We start from the raw sequence: 16,402 nt of genomic DNA on the forward strand, positions 1-16,402 counted from the left end.
TTCCTGTCCTTATAGTCCCAGCCCAGTTCGTTCCCCCTCAGCTGGGCTCCCTCAGTCAGTCAGGGGATTACTTAGCCACCTAATTCCCCTCAACTGTGGCTTGTTGGGTTTATTAAACCATTTCTCACTCTGCATTAACCCCTTCTAGGCAACTGGGGTGTAAACACCCCATCACACCCTCTGAGAGTGCAGCCTTTGACCCAGTTACTATACGTAGGCCAAATTTTTTAAGAATTAGCCACTGATTTGGAGTGTCTCCATTCTGGGGTGCATGCTCAACCGGATACAGCTTGAGCCTGATTTTCAGAGATGCTAAACACCAATAGTTCCCATTGACTTCAGCTGGAGTTATGGATGCTCAGCCTCACTGCAAATCAGACCCCAGGTGTCTGAAATTGGGCTCCCAAAACTTGAACAATCCAAAATCAGTGGATACTTTGGAAAAATTTTCACTGTAGTGTCTTCATGAAAGATCCAAGATCAAGCATTTACTGTACCTAACGAAATACATAGCTCTTGTCACTCAAATATTTCTTTTAAAAACAATTTAACTCTCTCCGTCCTAAAGGCTCCCAAACAGTTGACTACTAATTTTGAAATATCAATAGTTTGTTATGAATAAGGGTCAATTTTCTACCAGGGCAGATATATAGCAGTATGTAAATCAGCTATTTATCACATTAACAGTTCAAAAAAACCCAAAAAGCCCAAGTGTCCACAGATTGTTACTATTAAGGCCTGACACAAGATCAAGAAAAGCAAGGAAACAAAATGCAGCTTAGAAATCAGCCTTTATCACACTGTTGCTCCTTCTGTATGATCCTCTGCCATTCCTGTTCTTTCTAAATAATGCCATGCTCTGCCATCAGTGTGAATGATCTTTAAGATCATATAATTATGTATTTAAGCTTGCTTCTAATGGCATCTTCTTTATGACTGATCAACTGCAATTGCCTGAGAGGAGCTGATGGAAGTTAATGGTTAAATATTGTCACAGGGTGACTGGCCCCTTTAATAGGAGTCAGGGCCCACTCTGCCCATGACAAACACATTTTTAACTGAGAGTCTTTTTTTTACATCTTTAAGTATTTTTGAAAAACATCTTTCAGGCATGCCGTATCAGTCTAAAAGCCAAATAACTAAAATACTATTAAATAATAGAGATAAATTAATAGCTACAGCTTTTTAAAAATCTGTTTTTAACGTTTTTGTTTATAACTATGAGCCACAGGATATTTGACTGAGCTATTGATTGGCCATGCCCTTTGCTTCCTGGATGTTTGCAGTGCCATGCACTGTGGCCTACTTGGTCTTAAAATGTAGGACTACTGCACTAATTCACTACATTTAATGGAGTTGACATATGGCTTGATTTTTAGTCTAACCTTTATTGTTTTATTTCACAGGGGCACTTTGCAAATCACCATAAGCAAAACTGCAGGCCTTTAGTTCTAAGTGCATCTCCTTATCAGAACACATGGCACGGCATTATATTGCATACTAATGAGTTGGAGCACTGACTGATAACATACATGCATAGTTAAATAAAATGTTACAACATGAAATAACAGCAAATCCATTTATTCTTGGTAAAGAATGTCACAACAGGAAAAAGATTTACTCTCTGCTACATGCGGTCATAGAGATCTAAATAGCTGGAATAGTATAACCATTAAGAGCTATTTTCCTGATAACTATCTATTCCTTTATACACCATCTTTCTATTTTCCTCTGTTATATTAATGGAACTTGACAGTGCTTGGCTTACATTTTTACATTTGGTATTCGTTGAGTTTGAAGCAAAACTTCCATCCTTTATTGTTTCACATTTTCTCATAAATTGTGACAATACAACAAAATGATATTTTTAATAAGTGCCTGTCATTAGGCTCGCAAAGTGTTTGCTTAAATAATTTATATTTATGCCTAATGGGATGGAAGCTTGAGTCTTTTCAATCTGTGAACTGAACCATTAATGGTTGAGTTGATTCAAGGGAAAATATACATTCTCCATGGTTGGAGCTCTCCAGAATGCCATTTATTTGAATGAGTAGCTGGTGAGTTCTCATTTCATGAGGCTGGATATATCCACAGGTCTCAGGATAAAATGGGCATTATAAAAGGACACATCTGATTGTCTAGCAAGGTTTTAACTATGCAAGTATGTTGTAGGTAAGGTAAGGTATGGTAAGGTAAGGACTTAGTTGATTTAGACTCCCCCAATCATAATAATGCTTCTGAAATGATTGGAAAAGGTTTTCCTAAAATGTTTTCATTTAAATTTATTTTCAAAGCTGAACACTGCAGACTTTAGGAGCCTACTGGTTAGGAGCCTATTGCTTCCTAAAGTCTGTAATGTTAGAAAAATGGCACTGGGAGATTTTAGTTTGCTGTTCCAACAGAAATCTATGAGTTGTAATGATTCACCAGCTGCCTCCTTCTATTCCTAGTCACACAGAAACGAACACTCGAATATCATTTCTGTAAGCCTACCAGCTGTATATAAGGCAACACATAGTAGAACTTTAAGCCTTTCCACCTAGCTTAAATTTAGAACGCTAACATTTAAAGGCTCAATTTTCCCCTGTGCACGAGAACTACTGGTGCAGTAGTGAATGGATGGGGGACACTTTATGGAGCCAGTTACATCTTCCTGACCCTGAGCTGGTTTGGTGCTAACATAAGAACAGCCTACGGTGTGCTCTAAATTGAATAACTAGTCAATGGTTCCTAATGAGCTGTATGTCAGTGGAGGATTGATATAGCAGAATTGCCCTCCACCATGTCCCTGTCCAGCCCCTGGCTCCCCTGCCCTGCCCTTCCTTGCCATGACCCTAAATCTCCATCAGACTTACACCAGCCAAGAGTTCCCCTTTTCAAAGAAAATTGTCCATGGACAATTTACTGTGAGACTGTATAAGGGCCTGATGCTCCCTTGCCTGGTACCTGGGGTTGTTCTTTACCACCTTTGCAAAACAGATGTTAAATGTTGCTATTCTGATGCAAGGGAGTGGAAAAATCAAGATCTCTATGCTCGTGTGTCACTTCATTATAAAGCTGGTACATGTGACACACAAGCTTCTGTTAGTGATCACAGGCAGACAGAATGCTTTTATATTTCAGACCCACAGGGACTGATCTGCTGTCACTGAAGTCAATGGCAAAACTCTCTTTCCCTTGAATGGTGAAAGATCAGGCCCACAATATCATCTTGTGCATTGCCAGAGAAATCCGTTGTAAACTCTCTGTATATAACAAAATATATATTATCTTCTCTCTCCTGCTGCCCCTCTCTCAGGGATGAGGCCACTCATCCTTTGTAACTCTAATTACATTTCATATTTCCCAACCAAACGAATCCATAACCTGCCTTTGTCTTTTCTTCAAAAATGTTAAGACCACACACTCTGGGCTCTGCTAACATACTGTATTATGCTATTATTAGACAAATGTAATTTTAACATCACATCACATACATGTTGCAGCTGTAATTGGAACATGCCTTTTAAAAATACTTTATTGGATGAAATTGTCTCTTTCTCAAGAAAAATCTGGTGCTTTAATATATTTTATTATGCCTTTTAAAATTCTGTCTGTTTGATAAAAGCTTTGATATATTATAAATACCTGTAAAGAAAATATAATTTAAAATTCTGAGAGAAAACATTTTAGTCTTTTTTTTTCCTTTTACATTTTCACAAAACCTACACAGGCACCAAGAAAAGACTAACAAAAATAATTTACGTCTGTACAATATACTCTGGGTTGGAAAGATTCAAGAGACAGATTTTCAGCAGGTTAGTTTTAAAGCTGGTCTCTGATGAAACTTTGGCTACAGCATGAGGACTGGACTTAAACAAAGGAAGAGTCATGTCTATTCCACATGGTTAACACGAGCACTGCATTCACGGACTGGCCATTGTTGCTGCTGCTGCTACCAAAGGTAAGCAGTAATCATTTTCACTGACAGCGAGGACTAGTGGTTACTGATGTTCATTGAAGAAAGCAGCCTCTAAAAATCTTGACACAATAATAGAGCTGGACTGATACAACAAGAGCTAGGTGAAATTTTGCACCTGAAATTTTGTCTGGCAAAAAATGCAGATTTGGTGACACCAAAACATTTAGCAAATTTGTGTCCATTTTATCTTAACTGTTCATATATAAAAAAAGAAAATGTCTGAAAATGTCATTTGGACATTTTTTAAATGAAACATTTTGATTTTCGATTTGAAGCGCCTTTTTGATTTGAAATTTCCTTCACTTTTTTTTAAAAAACAAAACTACTTGAAATTGAAATGAAACATTTCCTTTTGAGTCAAACAAAATGTCTGACCCAAAACCATTTTTTCACTTTTGGATTTAATGAATTTTTGAAAGATTTTGGTTTGAGGCCAACCGGAAAATAAAATTAAAACATTTTTGGAATTGCCAGTGCATCAGAAAATCAGTTATTCATTCAGCTGTACACACATCCTAACAGTGTTGTGTTCTTGACAGGGTAGCTCCCAGTTCTGAAAATTAAAATGTGAGTGGAAATTGTCCTGCACTTCCTCCTGCCCAGTGCTACCTCTCAAATTAGTCAAGGCCAGTCGTCTCTGAACTGCCTGTCTCTCTAAATGCTAGTAGAATTAAGGAACATCATGAGAATGCTTTTTGGTTTGGACCATTTCAATATTTTGACTGCTTTCCATGCTAAAGAAAATGTTACAAATTAGCACAGAGAGAAGAGGAGATTTAGTAACAAGAGACAAATCAAACAGGAAGTCACAACCTTGAGAAGTGGGTAGAATATGATTCTCCTTTCACTCATGCTGGTGTAAATCAGGAGAAATTCCTTACATCAATTGAGTTGCATTAGTGTAAAGCTGGCTTCATGCAGAATTAGGCCCTAGAAATGTATACTACTACTGGAATGAATGAGAAATCAGAGATTTTCAAAGTTGTTATAAAAGAAATCCTGCTATTTTTTATTGGTTAATTTAACAGTCGTTACTATGAGAGTAACCAGGTTTTGTTTTAAATAACAGAATTTCACAACAGCTTTGAAAGTCTGTGTCCAATTTGATGAAGTATTAGCAAAATGTTAAGCTCCTAGTTTGAGAGATACCAGCATCATTTATGAAATGGAGATACTGAAACAGTGACAAGTATTTCTAAAAGCTGTTTGGAAACTATAGATAGATAGATAGATAGATGATGTAAAATCTAGTCAATATCTATTCAGGTATCTTTGGCATTGTAGAGAAACACTGCATTTTCCATTTCATTTAGAGACTTTGTATTCCCCTGCCCAGGGTTCCCTCAATTTTTTAGCAGGATATTCAGCTGTGTGCTATTTTTTGACCCTATGAGTAACAAATCATATACCCATCCGGGACACTGGAACAATTTGTATAGTGGGGGTGCTGAAAGCCACTGAACAAAACTGTAAACTCTGTATATGATGGAAGCCACTCCATACCCCTAGCTCCAGCACCCCTGTACCCATTTTGATTTCAATTAAAATAAATGTATGAAACATTGCTACTCTGACATCCACCATCCCTCAGCCATTTTGTCCCAGATTATGTCTTCCTACATTAGATAAGGTGATCTGACCACTCCACTCAGCCAGTCCTCCCAGTTTGAATCAGATCTTCTGGATGCAGCACTTTATTTGACAAGAGCTGCTGGAACCATTCTGAGGGACTTCCCTCCATCTCTCTCTCCCTCCTCTCTTTTCTTTTCTGACTTCTGACCTTTCATTTTTCTCTTCCTTGTCTTTGACTGCTGCCTCCTCTTTACTCACATTCCATTTCATCCTTTTTTCCCCTCTTACCTATTCTTTCCTTCCTTTTTCAGGCCCATACGATTTCTTCCTATCTTGTTTTCCTCTCTCTCTCCATTTGCCCCTCACCTCTCCGAAAGATTTAAGAAATGTTGCAATCAGCCATTGGCATGCCCACATCCAGTCTTGCCCTGTTCTCTGTGGATAGAAGTCCTTTCCCTAGGCCACAGTGAGATTAGGGAGAAGACAAGCTGGTCACAGGCTTTTGTGCAATATTTCCAACACTGTAGTTACTGATGCCAAGCTCTTTTACACCAGTGTGACTCTGGATTAGTGTAAATCAGGAGTAACTCCCTGGTGTGTCATAAGAATCAAGTCCAATACTTTCTTCCAGCCATGGATCATAAGGAATAGTTAAACTCCTGAATTCTCTTGATTTATAACTATCTGCAAAGCTCAAACCCATTGCAAGCTTCCTCTCTGCTCTAGAATTTGCACTGAGACAGAATTTGCAGCCAGCATTAAGTCTTATGAGAATACCAGGTATAAGAAGAACTGATATGCTCACTACAAGAGAAGATGATATTCCCCCATTCCTTGGCAGTTCACGTAGCACTGGCAGTCCTATTCAAAACCACGGCCTGCTAAAGGAATCAAGTGGAAAACAACAGGGAAAGGAAAAAGGGTTTGAAGTGGAGCTGTAGTGTTTTCAGAGGAATATAGTTGCATTTCATGCCAGAAGGAAGAAACTACCTCTTTTGGTGATAATGAAGACAAGATTTGAATAGAGCAGTGGTTCTCAAACTGTGGGTCGGGACCCCATTTTAATGGGGTCACCAGGCCTGGCGTTAGACTTGCTGGAACCAGGGGCTGAAGTCGAAGCCTGAGGGCTTCAGCCCTGGGTGGTGGGGCTTAGGTTATAGGCTACCTGCCTGGGGCTGAAGTCCTTGGGCTTTGCCCGTGCCCCCCATCTGGGGCAGTGGGGCTCGGGCTTTGGCTTTCCCCACCCCCCACCCGCCCGGGGCAGTGGGGCTCGGATGGGCTAAGGCTTGGGTCATGTAGTGATTTTTGTTGTTAGAAGGGGGTTGTGGTGCAGTGAAGTTTGAGAACCCCTGTAATAGAGCGATCACTTATACCCTTCAGCTTAGTGCCTCGCCACGAACAAATTACACTTCCTATCTGTTTCCCACCCTGCTTCACATCCTGGTTAAGTATGAAGCAATCAAAGTAGTAATCACATGAGTAAAGTGTAGAATATACTTCAGAAAAGGGCAGTGGGGGTGGGGAGCATGAATATTTCCAACTCAGTGCCATACCCTACATTTTAGTTGTCTTCATTCAGAATATCAACCAAGGCTTGCAGCAGTCTATCATCTCTATGTTTGTATGGTTTGGCATTGTAAAAAAGGTCAATGTAGTCACTGTACAGAGTGTCCTCAGAGTCTTTTAACTGGGAGGGTTTGTTTAATTTTTCAAGGGCTTGATAGAAATGTTCATATGGAATATTTAACTTTTCATTTGGAGTCTTCTTTGGTGCTCGATTCTGGGCCATGTGCCGGCTAAAAGCACTTTGCAATAGACGAAGCATTGCCTCTGACAGGATTTTGTCTCCCATTTTATCAGTGCTGCTGCTGGTACCTTCGGTGACCTTGGGTTTTGCACTCAGGTTCTCTTGTGTGGTAGGATCCTAAAATACAGAACAGTATCAAAAGTATTAGGTATCAATGAAACGCTGACTGAAGTAGGTCTTGTTATTAATAGGGATTTGTGTGTTTGAATAAATGCTATATTGATCATTTAGGAACCATTGGCACCAGGAAAAGGATTGCAAATATCTCGTGCAAAATGTTTAATATCCCAAATAAGTAACAGATCACAAAAGTGTTAATTTGGACTCTACTAGCCAGTTACCCATTCTGTGTATCTAGCTACCATCCTACATTATATAGTGATCCCTGCAGATCTTAAAAGGTAAATATAATTGGATTGGGTACGAACTTGGAAAGAACATCTCTTAGGAGGTGGTGCATGAAGTGGTGACTTAGTAGGTGGCATTTTCACCTCTCAAACAGGACTATACCAATACGCCAAAATAATGAATACATTTCTGCTGGGGGTGCTGTTTCAGATGAGACATGAAAATGATGTCCAGATACATTCTGCCCACCATTCCCCCTGCAGTGTCAGCTGACTACAGTTTTACTTCTCTTCCTGTTATACACTGTTGTGGACTGTTGCTGTGCACACAACTACTTCAGTGGCTGATGAATTGATATCTAAATATATCCTAATGATATACCTACCTACTTATTAGGGCTGATGTGAGACTATGTTGTTAATGCCTGTGAATGCTATGAAAAACTTTCAGATAAGCAGGTATTGTAAAAGTGCAAAGCAGTATAATCATACTATCTGGCACCAACTCCCAGACACAGAGGCTTGAAACATTATTTTTCAAAAATAATTAGCAGTTCACCTCCAAGCAAAGAAAGAGGAGAAAAAGGAAACAAAGGCAACAGCTCTAGTTACCAGAAAAACATTCGGGATCAGAGATTCCCTAAACTATATAGAACCATTTGTAGTGTGCTTCATTCCAAAACTCACAGCAGGTATCAGAGCTGGCATGCTCTTTTAGGGCCTGATCCTACTCCCACTGGAATCATTATAAGTGATTAGACCCTAAAATGCAGCTTGATTGTTCCCCCCCCCGCCACTATTCACCTTCTTTACAGACTGAGTGGATAGTTCATTTTGAGAACTGATAACATAAAATGATCACGAGGTCTCTCATATCATGTCATATCAAACCACAAGATAAATTAAACAGTCCATTGTTGGTACATATCACATCACAATACTCAGCTCACAAAAGAACAAGGGCTGGGTGAAATGAATAGAGAGATAGGCACATTCATAAAAGCAAACCACCATTTTTCTAAATTGTTTTAAGAATTAAAAGTAAAATATGTAGGAAACACCACAAAGTGACTGATACCTCTACAAAGTCTGCCATCTTCTCCACTCCTCTTCTGTCATTTTGCACTGCATTGTAGGATGTGTATACACGAGGCTGCTTCATGTGTTCAGGTTGAGTAGAAGTGCCATGCAAAATCAATTTCCAATTCACAATTCTCCCTTCATTCTGCATTCTCCTAGACTAAAAGACAAGCATGAGTATTGTATTAGCATAGACTCAGGGAATGAGAGAGAAGAAGAGAGAGGACAGCAGATGTCAACAAAGACAGGAGTCACACAAATGGTTTATAGTACTTTTTAAATGTAAATTTAGATGCTGATTTACAAGCACTGAAAGATACCGTCAATATGATACATAATGTATGATGCATAGTGGAAGGTAAGAATGAGTCCAGTGATTCTAAACTATCCCAAATATGCCAAAAGTACACGTATGTTTTTAATATGTACCATTATCATTAGTTTAGTCATTACAGGTGGAAATATAGTACAGAATGTCAAAAATTACTAAACCAGATATTTCATAATGTTAGTACTTGTTCTGAGTCACTGGACAGTGATTTCTGCACTGTGATTTTCAATAATGTTGTACAGTAGTAACACTGCTCACTACTGCAAGCAATAGGTTTTGGGACCGGGACTATGTAATACAGTAATTTTAAAATCTGATAAGGGAAAAGTCAAGTATGGAATTCTCTGGAAAATGTTTTCAACAAACATCATCTTTGGAGTTCTTGCTCAACTGTCTACCTGAACTAAGACAGCTGCTGAAGATCCATCCATTCTAATAAAACCCTACCTTACTAGCCTTGAGATTTAAAGGCAACGAACACTATTTAAAATTAGCAGTAAATCTAAGTGAGGATCTCATTGGGTAGCTATAATTACAAGTATGCTTCAGTAGTGTGAGAAACTGTTTCTGGAATAACAAAGAGTGCCAGAAGCTGAAGAAATGTTTTTCAGGGAGGGGAAAGCGGGGTTTGTATGAGAGTTCAGGTACCTCGTATTTGAAGATGGAACATGACTATCCATCTAACTAAAAACAAAATGCTCTTCTTATATACATTCCAAGAAATGTTACGCCTTGTTACAATGAGCTATTGATTAGGGCACCTCTAACCATGGGATTATCTGACAATCCTACAAGTCCTACACATAGTATTAACACTACTCCCGGTGTAGAATAATGTTTGTTTCTGCTGCCTTCTTCACCTGCTATGTGCTTGGCATTACCCTGCTACTTACAAGTTCCTCTCATTCCACAATACACCATTTATTTCCCTACATGGTGATCCTCCAATTAAAGATGTCCCACGGAGAAAAACAGAATCAGTGTTCCTTTTCCAGGACTAAGGTGTAAAGGATAGATCCTGAAAGGTGCTGAGCACCTTCAATTCCCACTGATTTCTATAGAGACCATAGAGACCAAAGTGGTTGGATACTCATATGTCTCATAGGAGGCACTCAGCACCTGATAGGATCTGCCCTTAGTGACAAGCTTATTACCAAACTACTTCAGTGCAATTCTCGATAGATGAGTGAGCTTGGATTGATTGCTCTCCCTTTGAAGAGAATGATTTCTCAGTCATCTACCAAGCAGCTTTCTCCTCAAACCTCTCACTGTTGTAATCTATATTCCCACATGGTTTAGTAAACATGTATTATATATCTCTAGATTTCTTAGCTATAATCCTTGTGGATCATTCATTACTTTGAGAATCAATATAGGGGAAGATATACATTAGAATTGTTCTCTGAGGTCAACAGGAATTAATAGACTCACAAGCTTTTGAGTCTATGAAAATTATGCACATGTACCAAGAAGAGACTAGACCTCTCCTTGTGCTTTACTCCCCAGGAAACAAATTTGCAAATAAGCCACTACACATTCCACTCCAAAATCACATAAAAATTGCATTAAATGTTTATTCTTCAGCCATATGAGGAGTATATACAGCATGATAAATTATTAAAATCTAAATTCTGCTGATAGTTGCACTTCCATGAAGAAAAGGAGTACTTGTGGCACCTTAGAGACTAACACATTTATTTGAACATAAGCTTTCGTGAGCTACAGCTCACTTCATCGGATGCATTCAGTGGAAAATACAGTGGGGAGATTTATATACACTGAGAACATGAAACAGTGGGTGTTACCATACACACTGTAACGAGAGTGATCACTTAAGGTGAGCTATTACCATCAGGAGAGCGGGGGGGAAAAAACCTTTTGTAGTGATAATCAAGGTGGGCCATTTCCAGCAGTTGACAAGAACGTCTGAGAAACAGTGGGGGATGGGGAATGGAATAAACATGGGGAAATAGTTTTACTTTGTGTAATGACCCATCCACTCCCAGTCTCTATTCAAGCCTAAGATAATTGTATCCAGTTTGCAAATTAATTCCAATTCAACAGTCTCTTGTTCGAGTCTGGTTTTGAAGTTTTTTTGTAGGAGGATGGCAATTTTCATGTCTGTAATCGCGTGACCAAAGAGATTGAAGTGTTCTCCGACTGGTTTTTGAATGTTATAATTCTTGACGTCTGATTTGTGTCCATTTATTCTTTTACGTAGAGACTCTCCGGTTTCACCAATGTACATGGCAGAGGGGCATTGCTGGCACATGATGGCATATATCACTTTGGTAGATGTGCAGGTGAACGAGCCTCTGATAGTACGGCTGATGTGATTAGGCCCTATGATGGTGTCCCCTGAATAGATATGTGGACACAGTTGTCAACAGGCTTTGTTGCAAGGATAGGTTCCTGGGTTAGTGGTTCTGTTGTGTGGTGTGTGGTTGCTGGTGAGTATTTGCTACAGGTTGGGGGGCTGTCTGTAAGCAAGGACTGGCCTGTCTCCCAAGATCTGTGAGAGTGATGGGTCGTCCTTCAGGATAGGTTGTAGATCCTTGATGATGCGTTGGAGAGGTTTTAGTTGGGGGCTGATCCCACTGAGGGTTACCAAAAGAAACTACACCATTTGCTCAAGAAACTCCCTGAAAAAGCACAAGAACAAATCCGCACAAACACACCCCTGGAATCCCGACCTGGGGTATTCTATCTGCTACCAAGATCCATAAACCTGGAAATCCTGGACGCCCCATCATCTCAGGCATCGGCACCCTGACAGCAGGATTGTCTGGCTATGTAGACTCCCTCCTCAGGCCCTACACTACCAGCACTCCCAGCTTTCTTCGAGACACCACTGACTTCCTGAGGAAACTACAATCCATCGGTGATCTTCCTGATAACACCATCCTGGCCACTATGGATGTCGAAGCCCTCTACACCAACATTCCACACAAAGATGGACTACAAGCTGTCAGGAACAGTATCCCGGATAATGTCACGGCAAACCTGGTGGCTGAACTTTGTGACTTTGTCCTCACCCATAACTATTTCACATTTGGGAACAATGTATACCTTCAAATCAGCGGCACTGCTATGGGTACCCGCATGGCCCCACAGTATGCCAACATTTTTATGGCTGATTTAGAACAACGCTTCCTCAGCTCTCGTCCCCAAATACCCCTACTCTACTTGCGCTACATTGATGACATCTTCATCATCTGGACCCATTGAACAGAAGCCCTTGAGGAATTCCACCATGATTTCAACAATTTCCATCCCACCATCAACCTCAGCCTGGTCCAGTCCACACAAGAGATCCACTTCCTGGACACTACGGTGCTAATAAGCGATGGTCACATAAACACCACCCTATACCGGAAACCTACTGACCGCTATTCCTACCTACATGCCTCCAGCTTTCATCCAGACCACACCACACGATCCATTATCTACTGCCAAGCTCTACGATACAACCGCATTTGCTCCAACCCCTCAGACAGAGACAAACACCTGCAAGATCTCTATCAAGCATTCTTACAACTACAATACCCACCTGCTGAAGTGAAGAAACAGATTGACAGAGCCAGAAGAGTACCCAGAAGTCACCTACTACAGGACAGGCCCAACAAAGAAAATAACAGAATGCCACTAGCCATCACCTTCAGCCTCCAACTAAAACCTCACCACCGCATCATCAAGGATCTACAACCTATCCTGAAGGACGACCCATCACTGTCACAGATCTTGGGAGACAGGCCAGTCCTTGCTTACAGACAGCCCCCCAACCTGAAGCAAATACTCACCAGCAACCACACACCACACAACAGAACCACTAACCCAGGAACCTATCCTTGCAACAAAGCCCGTTGACAACTGTGTCCACATATCTATTCAGGGGACACCATCATAGGGCCTAATCACATCAGCCGTACTATCAGAGGCTCGTTCACCTGCACATCTACCAAAGTGATATATGCCATCATGTGCCAGCAATGCCCCTCTGCCATGTACATTGGTGAAACCGGAGAGTCTCTACGTAAAAGAATAAATGGACACAAATCAGACGTCAAGAATTATAACATTCAAAAACCAGTTGGAGAACACTTCAATCTCTTTGGTCACTTGATTACAGACCTAAAAGTTGCCATCCTCTAACAAAAAAACTTCAAAAACAGACTCCAACGAGAGACTGTTGAATTGGAATTAATTTGCAAACTGGATACTATTATCTTAGGCTTGAATAGAGACTGGGAGTGGATGGGTCATTACACAAAGTAAAACTATTTCCCCATGTTTATTCCATTCCCCATCCCCCACTGTTTCTCAGACGTTCTTGTCAACTGCTGGAAATGGCCCACCTTGATTATCACTACAAAAGGTTTTTTCCCCCCCGCTCTCCTGATGGTAATAGCTCACCTTAAGTGATCACTCTCGTTACAGTGTGTATGGTAACACCCACTGTTTCATGTTCTCAGTGTATATAAATCTCCCCACTGTATTTTCCACTGAATGCATCCGATGAAGTGAGCTGTAGCTCATGAAAGCTTATGCTCAAATAAATGTGTTAGTCTCTAAGGTGCCACAAGTACTCCTTTTCTTTTTGCGAATACACACTAACACGGCTGCTACTCTGAAACTTCCATGAAGTTATCCTGGTTTTACACAGCTGAATTTGGCCCAATCTTTTGAGTTTCTACCTGTTTAGCCTGTCCTTTTCCACTTTTATCCAAGTGCATGTTTTGTTTTGTTTTTAAATAAATTAGCTTTTCACTGAACTAACTCCAGCTGTTCTCCGTACTGGATGATGTTAGTGATCCACTGGTCTATGTCCCCAACTCATATACTTGGCTAATTAGCACGCACGCATACTTACCACATCAGTAATTCTCAAAGTCCAAGTGCCTTTTGGATTCTCTCCCCATGTGTGAACAGACATGAAGTCCCAGTTTTTAAAACCATTGGGAGACTTATCTCTCTCTCTTTCAGCCAGTAAGACAGTGTTGGTTCCTGTGTTAGTGCAACAAAGAAACATTAATGGAGTTAGTGAGGATCCATGGACTTTGTTGAACTACAGCTCCTGTAAATCCTCCCCTCGTATCTCCTCTCCATTCATCACCTTGTAGAGATTTTTGCCTATCATCAAGAACTGCCCACCTCGTTAAATAATACCCATGCTTGCTTTAAGACTGAATAGACCATTTGACTGTTGATCCAAGGCTCTCTTATCTTTCATACTATCAAACTGCCAATTGCACTCTACTATCACCTGGAGCAGTTACACTTACTTTTGGTTTGATTATGGGATGGGACAATGTTACTTCTGGACATTAGCTGTTAAACCCCTTTCAAAGTAGTATTTACTACAGAGGGTTGCAGTTAATCCAGGAGATATAATGAAGTATCAGAATCACACCAGCAAGGATCTCACAGCCTAACAGACAGGAACATACACCCACAAGGGAAGAGCTTGTAGGAATTAGGAAGGGCCTGTCATGCTTTCCTACCTTATGATGCAAAAAGAAAAGGAGTACTTGTGGCACCTTAGAGACTAACCAATTTATTTGAGCATGAGCTTTCGTGAGCTACAGCTCACTTCATCGGATGCATGAAGTGAGCTGTAGCTCACAAAAGCTCATGCTCAAATAAATTGGTTAGTCTCTAAGGTGCCACAAGTACTCCTTTTCTTTTTGCGAATACAGACAAACACGGCTGTTACTCTGAAACCTACCTTATGATGTCATTCAGTAATAAAAAACAGAACTGGGGAAAGCTTTCCCCACTTTAACCTCTGTGGGTCAAATTCTGCTCACAAAGTTTGCATGGGCGTAAATGAGAGCAAAATTTATCACTGTGTTTTCAGTGAGTGTGGGGCGTCTCTTAGGCCATGTCTACACTAATGGCACGACAGCAGTACAGCTGTGGTACTGCAGCCATACTTCTGTAGTGCTGAAGTGCAGGCACCTCCTACAAAAACAGAAGGGGGTTTTCATCACTGTAGTTTGTCCACCTTTCCAAATGGCAGCAGCTAGGTTGACAGAATAATTCTTTTGTTGCCCTAGCCATGTCTAGCCCAGGAGTTACGTTGGCGGTATGAATTTTTCACAATCCTGAGCACTGTAGCTCTGCTGACCCAACTTTTAAGTGTAGACCAGCCTCATACTCAGGCCAAGTCTACAGTATGGGGACATTAGTGGCACAGCTATGTTGCCGTAGCGATGCTGGTGTAACCCATAGCGCAGGCAGAGTCTACAGTGATGGAAGGGGTTTTTCTATTGCTGTAGGAACACCACTTCCCTGATCGATGGTAGCTAGGTTGAACGGAAGCACTCTTCCATCAACCTAGCTGAATCTGCACCGGGGTTAGGTTAGTGTAGACTGTAGCTATGCCATACAGAAGGTGGTTTTTTTCATATCCTTGAGCAAAGTAGCTATGTGGACCTAAATTTTATGTATAGGTCAGGCCCGGGTTACATTGTAACACCATGGTGACGAGCTGTAACAGGGGGAAAGGCATTTTCACTATAGTATTGGCCTGAGTAAAAGCTACTACTTGCGTCTTGCTTCTAACACTCCTGCTAATACATCCCAGAATGATGTTTGCTTTTTTTGCAACAGTGTTACACTGTTGACTCATATTTAGCTTGTGATCCAGTATGACCCCGAGATCTCTTTCTGCAGTACTCCTTCCTAGGCAGTCATTTCCCATTTTGTATGTGTGCAACTGATTGTTCCTTCCTAAGTGGAGTATTTTGCATTTGTCCTTACTGAATTTCACCCTATTTATTTCAGACCATTTCTCCAGTTTGTCCAGATCATTTTGGATTTTAATCCCATCCTCCAAAGTACTTGCAACCCTGCCCAGCTTGGTATCTTCTAAAAACTTTATAAGTGTACTCTCTATGCCATTTATCTAAATCATTGATGAAGATATAGAACAAAACCAGACCCAGAACAGATTCCCACAGGACCCCACTTGATATGCCCTTCCAGGTTGACTATGAAACACTGATAACTATTCTCTGGGAACGTTTTTTCAACTTGTTATGCATCCACCTTATAGTAGCTCCATGTAGGTTGTATTTCCCTAGTTTCTATCTATCTATTCCCAGACAAAAACTAAACTAAGATGGAGTCAATGCTGAGAGTATGGCTCAGTAATTTAGAGTAAAATATGTTTCAGGGATGTTGCAATAAAAACAGACATTGTAAACCCAGGAAATTCAGAGTTAAGGTTATACTTGAAAGAAATCCAAACGAGTTAAGGGTGCAAATGCACAACCCAAAGAACCCTAACTCTGCCTTCCAGT

General features: G+C 40.5%; 1 protein-coding gene across 1 annotated transcript in view; it reads right to left on the minus strand.

The window, feature by feature from the left end:
- Positions 1–811: 811 nt before the first annotated feature.
- Positions 812–16,402, minus strand: part of PCSK1 (proprotein convertase subtilisin/kexin type 1) — a 41,660-nt gene continuing 26,069 nt past the window's right edge. Inside the window, exons 12-14 of the mRNA XM_073344550.1 lie at positions 13,969–14,102; positions 8,766–8,927; positions 812–7,457 (exon numbers count right to left, since the gene is read on the minus strand). Coding sequence (XP_073200651.1) covers positions 7,095–7,457; positions 8,766–8,927; positions 13,969–14,102 — 659 coding nt within the window. The 3' untranslated portion in view covers positions 812–7,094. The remainder of the gene's footprint in view (positions 7,458–8,765; positions 8,928–13,968; positions 14,103–16,402) is intronic.

The sequence above is a fragment of the Lepidochelys kempii genome, chromosome 5 (genome assembly GCF_965140265.1).
Source record: "Lepidochelys kempii isolate rLepKem1 chromosome 5, rLepKem1.hap2, whole genome shotgun sequence".
In the NCBI taxonomy this organism is placed as follows: domain Eukaryota; kingdom Metazoa; phylum Chordata; order Testudines; family Cheloniidae; genus Lepidochelys; species Lepidochelys kempii.